A 17,565-nucleotide genomic window follows, 5' to 3' on the forward strand; every position below is an offset into this window, starting at 1 on the left:
GTTGCTTTAAAGAGGAACGATTGGGAGTGTAATGTTTCACAAACAGTAGAGAAATACAGGGGAAGAAATTAGAGCCACGATAATATTCCCTCATACATACACCCATGTGATGCTCACAGTGTAGTAACACATTATGGTATACCGACAGATTTCAGACATAACGTGAAAAGCACCGTGAGCAGATGAAAGACATATGAATTGTGTTTGCTTCTTTTTAATTAGTCACTTTTTGCCAATGATGCTAAAAAACAAAACAAACCCCCCCCTCCCAAAATAAATAAATAAATAAAATGTTGTGCCAAAGCAACAGCTGGTCTCGTATTACTGTTGTTTACAACAGCAAAGCTTTTTGTTTATTACAGCTTGTCCGTCTGAGCATTCTCAGCCATTTGTTTTCACGATCCACTTTCCAGTGTTCTCAATACTGTGGAAGCCTTGTCCTGAAATAGCATGCCAGGGCATTTAGTGTTCATGAACTGGTCACTGCCATTATCTTTTTTTCTTTTTTTTTTTTCTCTCACTGTTTTCCCTTCCCCTCTCAGGTACTTTGTGCTGGATCCTGAACTTGGCCAGTTGCAGTATTTCATTAATGAAAACAGCAAGAACCAGAAACCCAGAGGCTCTTTGCCTTTGATTGGGGCCTTGGTTGCACCTAGTGACGAATTACCGTTCATGTTTACCATCTACGCCGCTAACGGAGAGCACTTTAAGCTCAGAGGTATGGAGCATTTATCCACAGATTCACTTCTGTCGTCAGGTCCCATCTGTGCTCTCATCAGTTTTGTTTGCTCTCATTCAATCAAACTCTCTCTTCTCACTTCTCATCTAAAATGAGCCTATTTTTGGTCTCTTCCATCGTCACTGATCTCTCTCCAACTCTCTCTCTCAATCTCTCTCTTTCTCTCTCTCTCAATCTCTCTCTCTCTCTCTTTCTCTCTCTCTCTTTCTCTCTCTCTGCTGTCACTCAGTGCTATTTCTCTGCTCTCAGTTGTTATCCTGACTCTCAGCCATCTTCTTTTTTGTGCCATCACTCAGAGGCCTGTTTGTCCAGATCAGTGTCTTATCGCTCCTCTGATCTACACTACTCACTATTCACTCTCTTCTTCTTTCCCACCTCGTGCTGCGCGCACACACACACACACACTCTCTCCCTCTCTCTCTCTCTCTCACTCTCTCTCTTTCCTAATGTTTCCCTCTATTCATGTCTGAATGCATATGTGTGTGTCATTATGCCAGAATTAATCTTTTTTTCTCCAACCGAAAACTTGTGTTGACATGAAGGAATTACTGAAAGATGATATTTGACTTAGAGTCAAGCTGTGTTACAATAATGTCATTTTCACCGACTGTGCAGCTGCGCTCAAAATCTCCTAAGCCAAACGAGAAACCAAAACCATAACCCAAAACTGCAATATCTGGATCCTGTAAAGAGAAAGCACAAATAAGTCAAATGAATGCATGTTATTTGGTCTGCAACAAGTCATCACCTAAATGCATTACTAGGTGAGTGTTCTGACTCAGAATACTAAACAATACCTCAGCGCACTATCTTTCCCCTTCAACAGCATCAACTCCTCAATTCTGAAAAAAAAAACCCAAAAAAACCCTCCTAGTCTTTAGAAAAAGAGCAGCGCTACAGGCCGAACCATCAAAATCAAGTGCGTTCTAAAGCATATTTGTTGAGTGGGAGGAGGGCTTTTTTTACCGTAAAAATAGCTGACACTTCCAGTGCAGTGGCCTACGGTAGCTATGACTGGCTGTGTGTGGCGGTCATCTGGTGCCGTTCCTGGTGCGTTAGTTCGCTGGCACGTCAATCCTCAGGTGCTATTTTTCTCATTTCACACCTCCGCAGTTTGACCCCCAGGGTAGATGGAAACCGAAAAAAAAAAAATGTATTTTCTGTTTTGTGTAGGTGTTTAATATTTCTCTGTAGTATTGCTCTGTCACATTTGGTGCATAATTTCAACTCCCTAATATAAAGGACAGAATACTTGGGAGGGTTGTAGCACTCTGAATCAACTTATAATGGAACATCAAATAAAAATGTAATAGGTTGTCATAAAGTGATAATACATCTAAGTTCTTCGAAAATTTCATAATATGCCTGACAGTTTAATACACTGTAACCTCAGTGTCTGTATTATAATCTTCTTGTGACTGCTTTGTGCCATTCACCAGAAAACCTTTATCTCTCTTTACCAAATGCACTTGACTCTCAGATCTAAAAATAATGCTTGGTAAATATGTTAGTTAATATAAAACCAAGCTGACTTTAACAACATGAGTAAGGCCTTTGTTTCTATGGAATGGCACTGTTTGTGTCTGTGTGTTTGTCTGGGAAGTATGTGTGTTTTTGTCTGAGGAAAGGTTTAAGGTTATTATGAGGGAACAAAGGTGAAAGAAAGAACACACTGAATACAATGTTGTATTTTGCCCTTTAAGGTCAGTACAAATTTACTCTTAGCCAAAGCCACAATGGTATTTTTGCTTAACACATAATAATCTCTTCCTTTGTTTCTTATCGCTATATAATTTACAGCTGTCAGTATTGAACCCGAGTAAGTCTCAGGAAAAATATATTGAAATGTAGTACATAGTACATACTTTCATTAAGTGCAGTTGGAATGCATAACCCTTAAATGGCTGCTTTACTTTTAGGAACTACTTTTATGCTGAGACACTTCTTTGTGTGAGTTTACCTTGATTTCCTTTAAAAAAAAAAAAAAGAGGACTGTTTTTAAAAAAGGAAATTAGGTGTAGGGCAATGTTTGTCAGAGCAATGATGTCTAAATCCCATCTGGGTTTTTTTGTTTGTTTGTTTTTTTTATTTGCAGCATCTGACACACGGGAACAACAGTTATGGATGACCCAGCTACAGCTCTGTGCCCGGCGCCACTCTGACACAAGTGCCAAGGTAACCAATCTATTATCTGTTTACTGTGCCTCTGCTTTCTCTTTCTCTCTCCCCCTCTCGGTCCGCCTGACTCACTTTGCTGAAAGCTTGCTTGCTTCTTTTGTGAAATTCTTCCTGTCACAGTAGGAGAAGAGGGCAGTCAGCACTCTCCCTGTCCGTGACCTCTCTCTTTGACCTCCTCAGTTTCCCTTTCCTCTGCAGTCTTTCTGGACGTTTCTGTAGCAAAGAGCCTCATGCTATCATGAGATATAAAGGCGACTCTTGTGTTTTTTTTTTTTTTAAGTTTCTTTCCTCTGCGGTATACCCTTTGTGTGAGCATTGCAGTTCATCAGAGGTGGTAGAAAGTCCACTGTGGTCTTTGAGATGGGTTTCTATCTGATTTAATGGGCAGTTTCATATCCTGAAAGACAAAGCCAAAAATTGAACAAGTGTCAAACCACAGAAATACTACTCTTGCTATTGTGCAATCATTTTTTTGTGAACTACACTTTCAGTAACGTCAGATTTTGAACATCAACTGAATTCTCAAGTTTGTGCTTTTTTATGTATTATTCCATATTAATTTTTTTATGTAATAATTAGTTTGGATGTTAGTTGTCAATTTATCTGGCTACAAGTTTGCTGTTTTCTGATGGTCAACATTGCTTTTGGCAGCACAAGAGCCAAGAAATAGCTAAGTGATTTTGACAGTGTGATAGTTTGGATGAGCAGTTTAAGGACTCTCCAAAGAGAACTCTCCAACCACCCTTGTACTAACCTGTTTCTCAGACTAGTATGGAAGTGTGATTGTCATAATACTGATTGAGCAAACAGTTGGAAAGAGGCAGTAACTGGATTTATATCAGCCAAAAACCAGATCAGTTTGTTATTCTATGACTGTCCCTCAAGCTATGATCAATGAGTCAGTAGTTTCAAGTCCTCTTTAAAAATACTTTAATCATTTTTCACAAGTTGTTTCCAATTTCATTTTATTTTTTAAATGGAACCGGCTTATTTTTTTTTTTCTCATTGGTTGTCCTTGAGAAGTGGAGTGCAAGTGTCTTTTATTCATGTTTGTCTCACAGCAAATAAAGATCTGTGTGTTTAACCTCTGCTGAGTTGAATAGTAAGTGTTTGTCTTCAGTGAGGCAGATCATTAAATCCTTACCTCAGTATTAGAGAAATGTTTATTTTGCACCGGGTGGTGGAGGATACAAATTAAAGGAGCCAAATGCTTTTCTACAGAAATGATCATTGCATTTTGGTGTTTCTGGAGACTTTGATAGGATGATGCAGGCCAGGCAACGGAAGGGTCGGAGGCTGGAAGTATGTTTAAGTGGAAAAATATCTTAAGATACGCGCGTCAGGGTTAGAATAAACAGCACTGTAAATATCATCCTCGACCAGAATGAGCTAGAGTGCTTAGATGCTGCTGCTGCTGCTGCTGCTCCCTTGGGGTGGTGTGCACCAGTGCTTCAACTCATGAAGAAAAACGCCATCTGTGGAAGCCTCAGAAATTCACAGTAGCATTCCAAACTTGCATCATTAGCTCTTAATCCCTCTACAGTCATCCTTTTCTCCCACAGATCAAAATTTCACTCTCTAGTTTTAGTAATAACAGAATGGCATGTGCTGTTCTTGGTCCTGTCCTGTCAGCTTGTTCCAGAGCCTTCTCTCTCATATCAGAGGGTTTTGACAGGTAGACCGCTGAACATTATTACTGTTGATATGCTGTTGGTGTGCCTCGTGGAGGTGCTAGGATTGCTTATTGAGTTCAGTGTGATGACTGATCACTGAAATTTGTGAAGACTGCTATGCACTGTACGTTAAGACTGTTACAACTTTCTTTTGAGGGTCCATCAAGCATTCCTTACTTTAATCTTTATGGTGCCTCTTGTTGTATTTCTGTCTGTGAGCAAAGATAGCGGAGTGAAAATACACATTCCTGTTGACATCAAACACTCAGTGGCAAGCTACAGGGCTAGCACACATTATGATGTTCTGCACTGATTTCAAACGTCATTCAAACGTCTATTCTTTCACCAACGCACTTACCAGTAACATTTTCTTGTTCGACATGGAGATGATTCAAAATATATAGAACAACGCCAGCAAGATTACAGCAAAGATAATGAAATGATTAAGGTAGACACTAGATGTGGTGCACTGATTGTTCTTTTTAAATCCAATGCAGTCTGTAATATCACTTTGACAGTAATGTATTAGAGATACTGTTCACATACCTTATTCAGACCCATTAGGTGCTGTGTTATCTAACCCTTGCCTTACGCAACACCTCAGTTGCCTATGAAATATTAGCAGGCAGCTTTCAGATGGATCTGGATATTGAACTGGAGAGATTCTATCCTTTTGAATGTGTAAGACTTCTTTCTTTCAGACAGTTTTAAAAGGCTGAGTGGAATAGGAGACTCGTTCAGTTCCCAGTGTTTCACTGAGATGTGTTACTTTGTCCATCATTCACTGTAGTCAAGAATTAACTACCCTATTTACATTCTAGATTAAAGAATGGGCCAGATTACACAATCTGCTCACATTAACATTATTATTATGTGAAACCAGAAGATAGATAGATAGATGGGCAGGCAGACAGATAGACAGATATATAGATAGATATATAGATAGATAGATAGATAGATAGATAGATAGATAGATAGATAGATAGACAGACAGACAGACAGACAGACAGATAGACAGACAGACAGACAGACAGACAGACAGACAGACAGATAGATAGATAGATAGATAGATAGATAGATAGATAGATAGATAGATAGATAGATAGATAGATAGATAGATAGATAGATAGATAGATGGATAGATAGATAGATGGATAGATGGATATATATATATATATATATATATATATATACACACACACACACACACACAAACCACTATACTAAATACAAACTACTATACTATACAAACTACTATACTATACTATATATGCTTACAGAAGATACATGCTTAACAGAAGATACATTACACAAGCCTCATTGACCATGTTGCTGGTTGAACATAAACTAAAAGAAACTGGACAGTTCTCATTTGTGTTGATTCTAATTCTTTGTTCTCTAAGGCCCCTTAGTATTTTAAGTACTAATAGCATGACATTTTACTTGTTGTGTAGTAGTGTTAGTGGTGGTGTCAGTATTAGTGTTAGTGTTAATGAAGCTTTGATGATTAGATTGTTAAGGTTTTTGGCTGTTGAGACATGAAAGCAGATCCCTGAGTCTCCTGGGATGTGCAGAAAACATTTTCGAGATAGAGGCATCCAGTGTCACTATTCAGCTCCCTGTAGAGCAAGAGTCTGTGTCTCTCTCCTCTCATATCCCTTGCTCATCCCCTGTCTTCCTTGGCATCTCCCTCCCTCTCTCCCTCTCTCCCTTCTCCCCCGTCGCTGCCTCCCTCCCTGCACGGCTGCCAGATCGAGTCCTGTCAGGCAGAAGATGCCTTTGTGCGTGACAGCAGAGCACGCCGGAGGGCCGGGCGCAGCCGGAGGCAAACGAGCCCCGGGCGTCTGTCCCCCTGCTCACTCTTGCTGCTGCTGCCATCTCTTTCAGGGCCGTTCTTCATCCTCTACCTCCTCATCCTCCTCCTCCTCCTCCTCCGCGGCCGGCCGGACTCGCAGCTTCTCCCTGCACCCATACCCCGCCCCACCCACAGCCTCCACCTACTCTTCCTCTTCCTGCTCACCCGCTGGCCAGAGACAGGCCCCCAACCCCGGGGGTCCCGGCTCCATCATCACCATCACCCACCACAAGTCCCCCACCGCTGCCAGCCGCACCAGGACTCAGCAGCCTGCGCGTCTGCACCAGGTCAAAGAGGTAGGGCGGGGATATGGTTGAAGGGGATGTTAGTCTAAACCCTGGGCTCTAAATCAATGTGCTCACTGTTCTAAACCTGAAATAGAAATGATGAGTGAGCTTGAGAACAGATCACTGATGTTGTGAAAACTAAGCAGTTGACCTTCAGAACAAGAGCTATACTGAGGTCTAAGTGGCTACGGTAGTTTTCGAAGCTTCAGTTGCCATGTTACTCCCCTTTCGTAGATTTAAGTAAATTTGCTGTGTGGTATTTTGCTTTAATCCTTAGTGCAATGCACTTGCGTGTATCTTCGGTAGGACATTGATGTGTCAGCATCAAATGTTTGCTGTTCAGCAGATGTTCTTTGATATGACAGTGTTATGACATTGTTGCAATGCCACTTGAATGATATTCTGACCTTTTTATGCTGTGTTGTTGAATCAATACATTGCATGACATGTTGTAAATAAAATTGTTTTCATCAGTGATCAGTGAAATATCATTGGGTCATTTACTGATCATACTCTTTGTGTAACATATTTTAGGCACCATGCTTTTCAGTGCATTTTTTCCTGGGTCTCTAGGGTTAAATGTAGAAAACTTTGCGAACTATCTAGACAACCAGCAGCGTTTTCTCTCTTCTGTGAGATTTTTGTCTGCAAAATAGGCAACATTGTCACTTTTCCTGGCAGCGGGAAGGAACACAGGAAAAGTAATTTAAACCAGCTGAGCTATAAAAAAAAAGGTTTTCTGCTGTGTATGTCAAAGCGCTGAGGTGGAAATTATTCAGCAACCTCTCACAATGTCTCCTGTGTATTTAAGGCTAAATAATTCATTGGACTGGATTATGCTTGCCAGGGTCTTCATAATTTGAAGAACAATTACAACAAAGAATATTTTCACATTAAATAAAAATTTGAACTTTCATGTTTCTGTTGACTTAATACGTAAAAAAAAAAAAATTATAAATGGGCTTTGGAAGCTGAGAATTCTTGTGGTTTATTACTTTTTCCACATGATATCATTTTTGCCTTAGCAGAGAGGAAAAAGAAATAACTTGCCTGTTTTCTCCAGTTATGTGTGTAGTTTGGAACATTGAAGGTGAAATAAAGTTGTTTTTCATTGGTTCAGCTAGCAGCAATCAGTGCTTCTTCAGCTCTCCCCCTCTCTCTCTCTCTCTCTCTCTCTCTCTCTCTCTCTCTCTCTCTCTCTCCATTTTCCTTTTTTCTTTCTTCATCCTAACACAACTACATCACCCCCTCAGGTTCCTTCCCTGAAACACTCATTCACAACCAGCTTCCTATACTCTGACTGAATCATTCAAAGCATGCTGATAAGAGCTTGTCTGAAGCGGAGCCTCTGGCACAAGAACACAGGAGAATGAGTGTGCTGTCCTTTTTAGCTCTGACGTGCCTTGCTCTCTGTGAGGATGTGAATGTGAATTTGGAAAGGAGTCTGGAGGGAGGCACTGACTGCCTCTCTCTCTGCGTTTGAAGATAGCTGACGTATATATAAGCTTTTATCTCACCCAGAATTCACAGTTTAGACTTGCAGTGCTATTCTTAGTTAATGATCCAGTGGCGATTCTGAGGCTGCAACATATATATATATATATATATATATATATATATATATATATGTATTTTTTTTTTTTTAATTTAAGTTTTCAATGAGGACAGAGGAAAGAACATTAGCTTTTTTCTTCAGATTTGCAGCCTCAAAAGTATGAAGAATAGGCCTAGTTTAAAATTGCTCACCAGTGCAAAACCTAATATTTAATAATTACTGTCCCATCTCACACAGGGAACCTATTTTGTGCCACTCTGATTCCTTGGTTTTAATTGTCCCTATTTATAGCAGTGTATTTCTATAATACTAGCTCTAGTACATTGTAACTAATATTCAATAGACATTATTATATTATGGCCACATATTCACAAGATATAACCCCTCACTAAACATAGTGACAGTACAGATGTATCATATATAGACTTAAGTGTCAGAAATGTATTCTAACTCATACTGTCAGCTGTCCACTTTCTTGTGCTTTCATTGTCTTTGTTTCAAGTGGAATGTTTTAATGGATGGAAGAGAATTGCCAGCTTGATTAAAGCTCCTAGGTCAACCCCCTAACCTGTGTTGATTCAGTTGAGTCATTCTTAGACAGTCGTAGAGAGTAAGACAGGGAGAGAGAGGCCATGAAGAGGGTAAAAGACAGATCCTCTTACAGGCAAAGTCAATGAGTCACTGGGGTATACAGTGCAACATTCTCTTCACTGCCAGCGTGGTGAATGAGTGAGTGAAACAGAGTGGGGGCGGGGGGAGGAGAGAGAGAATGGGGTCTGTGTGTGTGAGAGAGAGAGAGAGATGGGGAAATAATAAAACAAGAGAGTGAGACAGTTTGGGAGAGTGTTTGATTTTATCTGCCACTGGCAGTGTGGGTCTTTTCATGCTGAAACCGGCGCACTGCTAGGACAGGTAGAAGTTAAACAAAGACTTCCTAAAGCGAGCACCGCTGGGAGAAATGCCAGCCTGTCCAGCAGAGTGGAACTGACTGAGAGCAAGCAGACATAGCGCGGCACGAACGCCCATGATCTTAAATACACCACCCTCTTAGAGCAATGAGGTCCCACAGTCACGAAATTCCAGGTCAAAGACGTCAAACAGTTGATGGCAGACCGTCTAAGGGCGCTTATACGCATATATGAATATGGATGTAAAAAGGAATGCGAGCGGACAAGATGAGAGGGCGTCTCTAATGACCGATAATTGGGAATGGCCGTTCATTTCTTTTCTTTCCGCCTTCCACCACGGAACGCGATTTTCTCTATTTTGTAGAGTGAGAATGAGAACCGAAGGAGCAGATCAATTTTTTATGAGGGCTGAGTTATAAGAACGCTAGCAGGTCTAAGCAGCACAAAATCACTTCTCTTGTCTGAGACCATGTGATGCTGAGACAGACAAAGGCAAGAGCAGAATATCAGAAAATTCTTCCCGTGCCAGAGAGCCAGTGAGAACCTGCTGATTTGTATTCATTATTCTTACCTGAAGTCAGAAGTTCAGCAGTAGAGCAGGTTAATACTTTAACCTGAGTTTCTCACAGTCTTTATCCTCAATTGCACCGGACAGTATATTAATATTGTATCACTGTACCTTCCTGTTTGTGGTAATGACTGTTTGATAAAATGTGCTCTACGTGAGACGCAAATGCTACTGATGCTATTTCTTGCCAGTCGCCTGTTGCAAAAGGCAGCACTTAGAGTTGTGACCCCTGTTACTCTGCAGGGTGTAACATAATGTCATCTTTCTGTGTTTTTGCAGGGTCTGTGCTCCTGTAATAAATGTTGCAATAAAAGAGCAGATATGTGAGGGCTGTTAAATAAGACTGTCAATGGGGTTGCAGCAGGAGGTTTGAGTGTGTGCGTGTGTGTGTGTGTGTGTGTGTGTGTGTGTGTGTGTGTGTGAGCATGTATATAGTGATTTCTCTCTCTCCTCTCTTTTTCTGCCTCAAGTGGGTTTGAGTGATGAGTCATACATCCTACAGGAATCCCTCTCCTCAGCTTTATCCTATTTGTTTATTACCACTGTATATATAAACAGCACATCAGATGGCCCAAAATCATTAACTTTAGTTTGACAGACTGTGAAAAAAATGTGACAACCATGCCCTCCTCTTCCCGTCTCTCTTTGGATCTCATCCCAGAATCACCTTCTTCATTACTATCAAGTCGCTGCATATGTACTATAGAGTTGACTCATAGACGTATAGTGTAGATGTGGCTACAGCACCACCTTCACACACACACACACTCACGCGTGCTTTCACATAAATGTCAGTAAACACCACACAAACAATAGTAAACACCCACAAAATTTTGTGATACTTAAACTGTATGGAGCCAATTAAATCCTAACACTCTCTCACACTTCAGCTCTGCTTCATAGCTAATCACAGCATATGGCACAGGTTTGATTTACCATCATCATTGTACAAATGCAGGAATGGAGTTAAGCCTGTGGATTAGTTACACACAAATGGAATTAATGGTGTCTAAATCTCCTACTGATTATCTCTCAGAGTAAATAAAATTACATTGTACTGGGTTAATGTTTCTCAGCCTCTTATTGAGACAGCAGATGTGATAACTGTTTAGCTTAAACTTTTGGAGTCAGGGCCAACAAAATATGGTTTCGTATAATATGTAGTTTTAAACTAAAATTGCAGGTCACTGGGACAATGAAAGACACCGGTGTTTAACAATAAAATTACAGTTTGGCCTACTTTTCAGAAAATGTTCTCAAACGGAAGAAAAAAATGTTCCCTTGACAAGCAACTGAGTTAAAATACTTTAATTTCCATATTGCAATGCAACTGTTGCATTTTGAAATCCAAAATTTGTGTATAATTGAATGAAATATAATTATAATTATAATTGTAATTATATATATATATATATATATATATATATATATAGTGGAGGTTTTGTATGTTGATGATGTGCACATTTTTGGTCAAACACAGGCAGCAAGTCACAGGCGAGGTTTTTGTGTTTGTTTGTTTTTGTTTTGTTTTTTTCACTTATGAGTAGATAAACCGGCCTCAGGCGGGGATACTCTTGGGTAGAGGCGGGGCTATGAGTTTACTGGCCAAGACTTAAGAAGATGTCACCCAATATTTCACGTTTTCATTGCTGCATTCTTATTTTAGAGCAACTCTGTTGATGAGGATTTGATAAATTCCACCTGCGGTTTTATTGCTGAGTTTCATGATTCTAACAGGCTGGTTAGCATAGTTAGCTGGAAACAATGGAAGCGTGTTAACATGCCTAGTTCAGACCTTGGCCTCATTAATCCTATTATTCTCAAAGATAAGGATGCTGACGTTGGCATATTGAAGGCTCCATCCAGTGGAGTGTGCCAAATAACCATGGTTGAAAATATGGTGGTGAAAAATTGCAGATCAGTCATTTACCAGAAAAACACAGTATTGGTCAGAGTCTGAACACTTTACTTACTTCATTTAGAAAAGCACAGAATGTACTGAAGGACAGGTAGTCCACGTAGAATAAAATCAAATGTGCAGGTATAAAATAATAATACAGATATAAAACCATATAAAGGCCAACAAGCAAACAAAAGACCATATAAATACTTGTGTTGTGTCACCTATACTGTACTACTACAGACCCAGGTATTGCTTCGTATTTTCTCATGTGCACTGTTTTAGGCTGCATCTCTCCAGAATCCAGTAAAACATTATATAGCTGTCCTCACTGTGGCTACAGCTGTTCTGTACTGAAATCTGTTAGGAGGCCCAGAATTGAAGGCTTCGTTTTTAGTGGGCTGAGCATTTATTGTGCCTCGACACACACCACTGTTGTCTTTGCCTGTTCAGTTTCTCTTCTTCTTTTTTATGAGGGAATCTGTTAGAGTCCACTGAACCGCCTGGTGGATTTTTTTTTTTTTAATGAAAATTTATTCTGAAAGAGACTCAGGCCAAGCTGCCACACAGTGATTTTTGTGTCTACTCGACTACTAATGATGTAGTGGCACACCTGCCAGCAGTTCTTATAGTGAGAACAATACCTGTCACTTAATGCAATGGGTATCGTTCCTTGTTGTACTTGGCAGTTTAGTAGCTGTTCAATAATGTCAGCACATCTTGAGTTTGATTAACCCAACGTTTTAACGTTTAAATGCTTCCGATTTCTTGTTCTATACAAGCTTTTTTTTTTTTTTTTTTCCAGCTACACTCATGAAAGATGACCCCAAGAACTTAAGAACTTACTGTTTTGCAGATAAAATGGTTTGACAAAGCGGCATCTGGGAGTAGGAATGTGTGCTTGCGTGTCAGTTCTGTTTGCAGCACCTTTGAGTGATCTTTGACGCTATTTAATGAACTGTTTTGTGTGAACAAGTCAGACATTACTGCAAAAATAACACCTTGATGTGACAGAATTCCAGTGGATCCACTGACTCTTCAAACTACTTCCCCTCTCATCTTTTGGGATCAATAGCATCCTTGTTTAACCTGTTTTAACCTTTAAAGATGATAAGTGCAGGAAACAAATCAAGGGAGTATGCAAAAACAGTTGGAAATTTTGCTTATTTAAAAACTCGTGTACATTAGTCAGGTCTTAACATGTGGCTGAAAAAGAGCTTTGAAAGGGTCATGCCAGTCTGGTACATGCCAAGCTCCTGATGTCAGGCTCTCTCAGTAAAACTGGCTCAGGAACCATATCATTGGGTTATTCAGGTCTCCCATCGTGGTGGACTGTATGGTACAGTCCTGACCCATTCTTGTAGCCCCTGGCACTTTGCTCCTGCTCCTGCTGAGCTCTCCACTTCATGACTTCCCTTTCTTCCTTCTACCAGGGAGAGACTGGTGCAAATGCTGTAGGGATGGTATCTTGAGGGAGTACATGGGGAGATGTTTTGTATTTACATCCCTTATCTTCCCAAGAGGAATGGTGAATGTCTTCAAAGCTTCTCTTGAATCTGGGTGTGGAATGTTGTGAATGCTCAGCATGACCCCGGAATGACATTGCTGGTGGGATTCCAGTTCCGCCCAGTAGAGCAGAGTTGGCCACGTGGCAGCTGGTTGAGGAGCTTAGCCAAAATATGCCTTTCCTATCGTGGTCCAGTTTTGGCACAAAGCTGGTGGAAGACCATGATGGAATGTGTAAGAGACTGGTTCAGATGGCTTTTAGAATGACTCACTGGCGGCCCATGTATCCAGGTTCTGTTCTACCTGGAGCTGAGCCACTTTACGTGCGTGTAATGGGCTGCTGGGCACCTGCTGGAGTGGGGAGCCCAGTGCGTGACTCTGACTGATTATCGACACCCTTTGAGCTGGCATTCCTTTCTTTTTGGGCGGCCCTTATGTTCTTTGTTTCCTCTGTGTTTTTCCCATTTGTATTTTCCTTTTTCTTCTTTTTTCTTCCTGCTGATCTCCCTTTTCTGCCTTTTTGTTTTGGAGAAGCATTGTGATCCGCATCTGTATTCACAGCTGGCGGATTGTGGCCCTCGCCACAGGGACTATTAGGGTTCTCCCCACGTCTGGACCGTTTCACTCTTTTCAGTCCGCACAAACCACTGACCACATTTATGCATGGCTGTTTTTTTTTTTTTTTATTATTTTAATTAAGCTTCTCTTTGTCTCCGGTTCCCCTCTGTTGATCCCTCTCAGTGAGCAGGGCTGATTCATTTGTAAAATCTGATGACTGGACTTTCACAGTGGTGCTTGTAGCCCAGAGAGTATTTGTCATGAGCGGCAGGTACTCAGCCATCCCATAGTGTCCAAAAGTCTGAATGTGATTTGTAACATGTTCTGGTGAAACAAAGTTGGACATCAAAAGATGGTTGTGGAGGGGCCATTTTTATGTGGAAGATATGTGGGTATTACATACTAGGACAGTGTGTGTATGTATATATTTGAGTCTAAAATATAAATATATACCATTATATATACTGTGCCTCTATATAATATTATGTTATTTTCTGAAATGAGTAAAACCAGAAATTGTAACTCATAATGGTCCTCCACTGCTGCTAATCGCAAGCATTTGTTTTCAATTCAGTTTTGCGCCACAAAAAGGCCCCCGTCTTCCTTGGTTTTGTCATTCATTTTACTAGCTGTTACTCTTAATTTGAGCGGTAAACCATTGGTCCATTTTTAAGTTTATGATCACGGTCACCCAAAAACGCAGCTACCAGAGCTGTGGCCAATGAGAACAGGTGGCAGGTGGCTGGTTTAGCCAGAGGGACTAGTCAGATTGCTACTCCTCCTCTAGCGGATGAATAATGAATTGCTATTAATGACTGAGACAACAGGTTCACTGCAATTGATGTTTTATTCTTTTTCTTGTGCCCCAAAACTTAAAATAACAACACATGTCTTTAAACGTCTTAGCACCAGAATGAAATCCATTGCTGAAGTACTATCGCAGTGACAGTGTGGACAGTCTTAACACAGTTGTGCTTGATACACTGCTAAAGTGCTTTGGCACAATCCAGAAAAATACAACGGCATAAGAAAAATCCCAGGGTTGCGATGTACCGTCGTTAGACCCTGATATAAAGAGGCACCGCAGTACAATGTGATATTGTAGATCACCTCTTATGTGAGAATCATTTCTGTGCGTCTGCCACTTAGGTGATGTCGCAAGCTGAAGGCCAACAAAAGAACCTGGTCCACTCTATTGAGTCTCTGCCGAGTCGCGGACCATTGTCCTCCCTGGACCAAGACCTGCTGCTGCTGAAGGCCACGTCTGCAGCCACACTCAGCTGCCTGGGAGAGTGCTTCAGCATCCTGCAGCACAATGTCACCCAAGCTGCCCAGAACATCGCTCAGAGTCAGTCTCAGCCTGCACAGAACCACACACACAGCCTGCCCACAGGTTGGTACCGCACCACACACATGCATCCAAAAACACCTTGGAATGTGCAACCCTGGCATTGGGGCATGTAACAGTGAGAAGCCATTTCTGTGTCTCATACCCTCCCAGTGAGAGTTTGTTAGGTATTACCTGTGGAAACTCCAGATAGGCTTATGCTCTCTCTCTCTCTCTCTCTCTCTCTGTCTCTCTCTCTCTCTCTCTCCATGTGTGTGTGTGTGTGTGTCTGTCTGTGTATATGCGTGTTACACCTCCAGACAACATCTCTGGCTGGTCACGGCCCAAGCCGCCTGCAGTGGAGCAGGTGAAGAACGGAGGACTGACCGCCTTGTCCAACTCTACTGGCAAGCAACCATCCTCCCCCGCACACAGGAACTCAGAGCTGCACAAAGACCCCAAGGTATACACACACACATTCACACAGCCACGTGCACACACACACACACTCACGCACAGACACACACACACACACACACACACGGATATTATGGCACCATTATGCCTGTTGCAGTTGTTTTATAGATTTGTTTTTCAAGATCTGGGACGTGATCAGCGAAATGACTTAAATAACTTGCAACAAAAGAGGAAAAAAGGGAAAGTGGAGCTTCTTTGCTGGTTTAAAAGTCTCCTTGATGGCAGACATGTCTTTGAAGCCTTGTCATCTGTATTGTCTGTGCTTTTGCCAAATGTCTGTGGAGCAGGAAGGGAGAGGGACACTAATTGGCCTCGTTCTAGTTTTAGCGTTTCTCTTCAGCAACCAAGAATGCTCTCTATACACTCTTAAACAGAAAGAGAGTGCAAAAAAGTCACTCTCTCCAGAGAAAAAAAAATCTTTTCTAGTCACTATCTTAGCATGTGTATATGTATATGTATATGTATATGTATATGTATATGTATATGTATATATATGTGTGTGTGTGTGTGTGTGTGTGTGTGTGTGTGTGTGTGTGTGTGAAAAACTTGAAAAGAAATTTTTTTTTTTCTTTTCAAGTTTTTAGCTTTTCAAGTTTTGCTTCTGCTCTGAGGGATGAGTCTGAAAAGATCCAGTTGATGCCGTGTCACCTTGTATTCGCTGTTATTAAAAGTGCTTCCACTGAGGTTGAACAACAAAGTCAAACGGTGCTTTAATTTTTTTTTCCCCCTCCACTGATAGATCAGAACAGTGTTAAAACCATGATCCTTCTTCTCTAATACAGCATCCAAACCAGATTTACACAGCTTAATGACTGTAGCAGTGTTAAGCCACGGAATACAATTAAGCATTCATCCTTAAGCAAGGGTGCTGATAGAACATCATTTTAATATACAGGGTATCATTAGTATATTAGCTTCAGGGACCTCGGTGTGCTTGGTTTTAAGTTCTTATGGAGCTTTCGGACAGAGTGTCATACTTCAACCCGTACTACAACACCGTGAGACGGAGTTACATCCTGGTCCTCCTTCTCATCGGGGGCCATCGGGGCCAGTGCCTGCAGCTCTGCCAACGTAGACAGTGAAATATGCTGATGTGTCTCTCCGCTTATAGTGCTCCGCTCCACTGAAATGAGTGCCATCAATCTGGCCCGTCACACGCGAGGAAAGAGCCCCAGTGCAAACACCGCGCTGGCTGCCTGCTTCATCCCCCCTAATGGCCTAAATAAAGCACAGCACGTCCTTTAAGTTTGTGTGTGCTTCTGCTGCTGCTAATGACACGCATTGAGTGCCCATGGTCACGTATTCCTGTTTTGTATGCTAGGGGAACATAGTCAAGCAAGGTCCCTTTTGCGAGGCTCATGCATTTAAAGCCCCAGAGATGTGAAAGAGATGTGAGATAACACCAAGTGTGCTTGCATGCTGTGCTATTGTTTGGACTGAAGCATTGTAACAATTCTACCATTCAACCAAATGTTGCTGCAGTGAAAATGCTTTGGAGTATAATCTCCCTCATTTAAATCGGTGGATAGTTTGAAAAGTTGACGCTTGTTTGATTTTTGAAGGAAAACGTTACCCTCAGTAAATGGTTGATTTTACAAAGCTGATTGACAGCGTCGTGGACCAATGGTAAGGCGGCAGCCGCTTACACATTGTCAAGAATGATGAAGCAGCTGTGGTGTCACCTCTTGGGTCTTTGATTCATTCGCTGTATTTACTCCCATGCTCGCAACAGGAGAGGGGAACAACACGGCCAACTGGTCTGGCGATTTATCTCCCAGCTGCCCCTGTGATTTCTCCTCTTAGAATGCAAAAACAGTAAAACATGGTGTAAAACAGCAGTGCCATTAGGAGGCCATAAATCTGGGTTCTGCTCGGCAGTGCCATTCTTTTATCACTTCTGGAGAGCCGCCAAAGCAGTACACACTAGAACAGGAGAGGATTATAGTGTGTGTGTGTGTGTGTGTGTGTGTGTGTGTGTGTGTGTGTGTCTACAGTGTTTGACAGAATGTATCACATCAATGAATGTGGATAATG

The 17,565-nt window shown here is 41.4% G+C and overlaps 1 protein-coding gene across 1 annotated transcript in view; it reads left to right on the forward strand.

Moving 5' to 3' along the window:
* Nucleotides 1-17,565, forward strand: part of osbpl10b (oxysterol binding protein-like 10b) — a 37,345-nt gene that overhangs the window by 3,187 nt on the left and 16,593 nt on the right. The window contains exons 2-6 of the mRNA XM_030781014.1: nucleotides 543-718; nucleotides 2,835-2,914; nucleotides 6,478-6,741; nucleotides 14,877-15,120; nucleotides 15,375-15,517. Of these exons, the coding sequence (XP_030636874.1) occupies nucleotides 543-718; nucleotides 2,835-2,914; nucleotides 6,478-6,741; nucleotides 14,877-15,120; nucleotides 15,375-15,517 (907 nt within the window). The remainder of the gene's footprint in view (nucleotides 1-542; nucleotides 719-2,834; nucleotides 2,915-6,477; nucleotides 6,742-14,876; nucleotides 15,121-15,374; nucleotides 15,518-17,565) is intronic.

The sequence above is a fragment of the Chanos chanos genome, chromosome 8 (genome assembly GCF_902362185.1).
Source record: "Chanos chanos chromosome 8, fChaCha1.1, whole genome shotgun sequence".
In the NCBI taxonomy this organism is placed as follows: domain Eukaryota; kingdom Metazoa; phylum Chordata; class Actinopteri; order Gonorynchiformes; family Chanidae; genus Chanos; species Chanos chanos.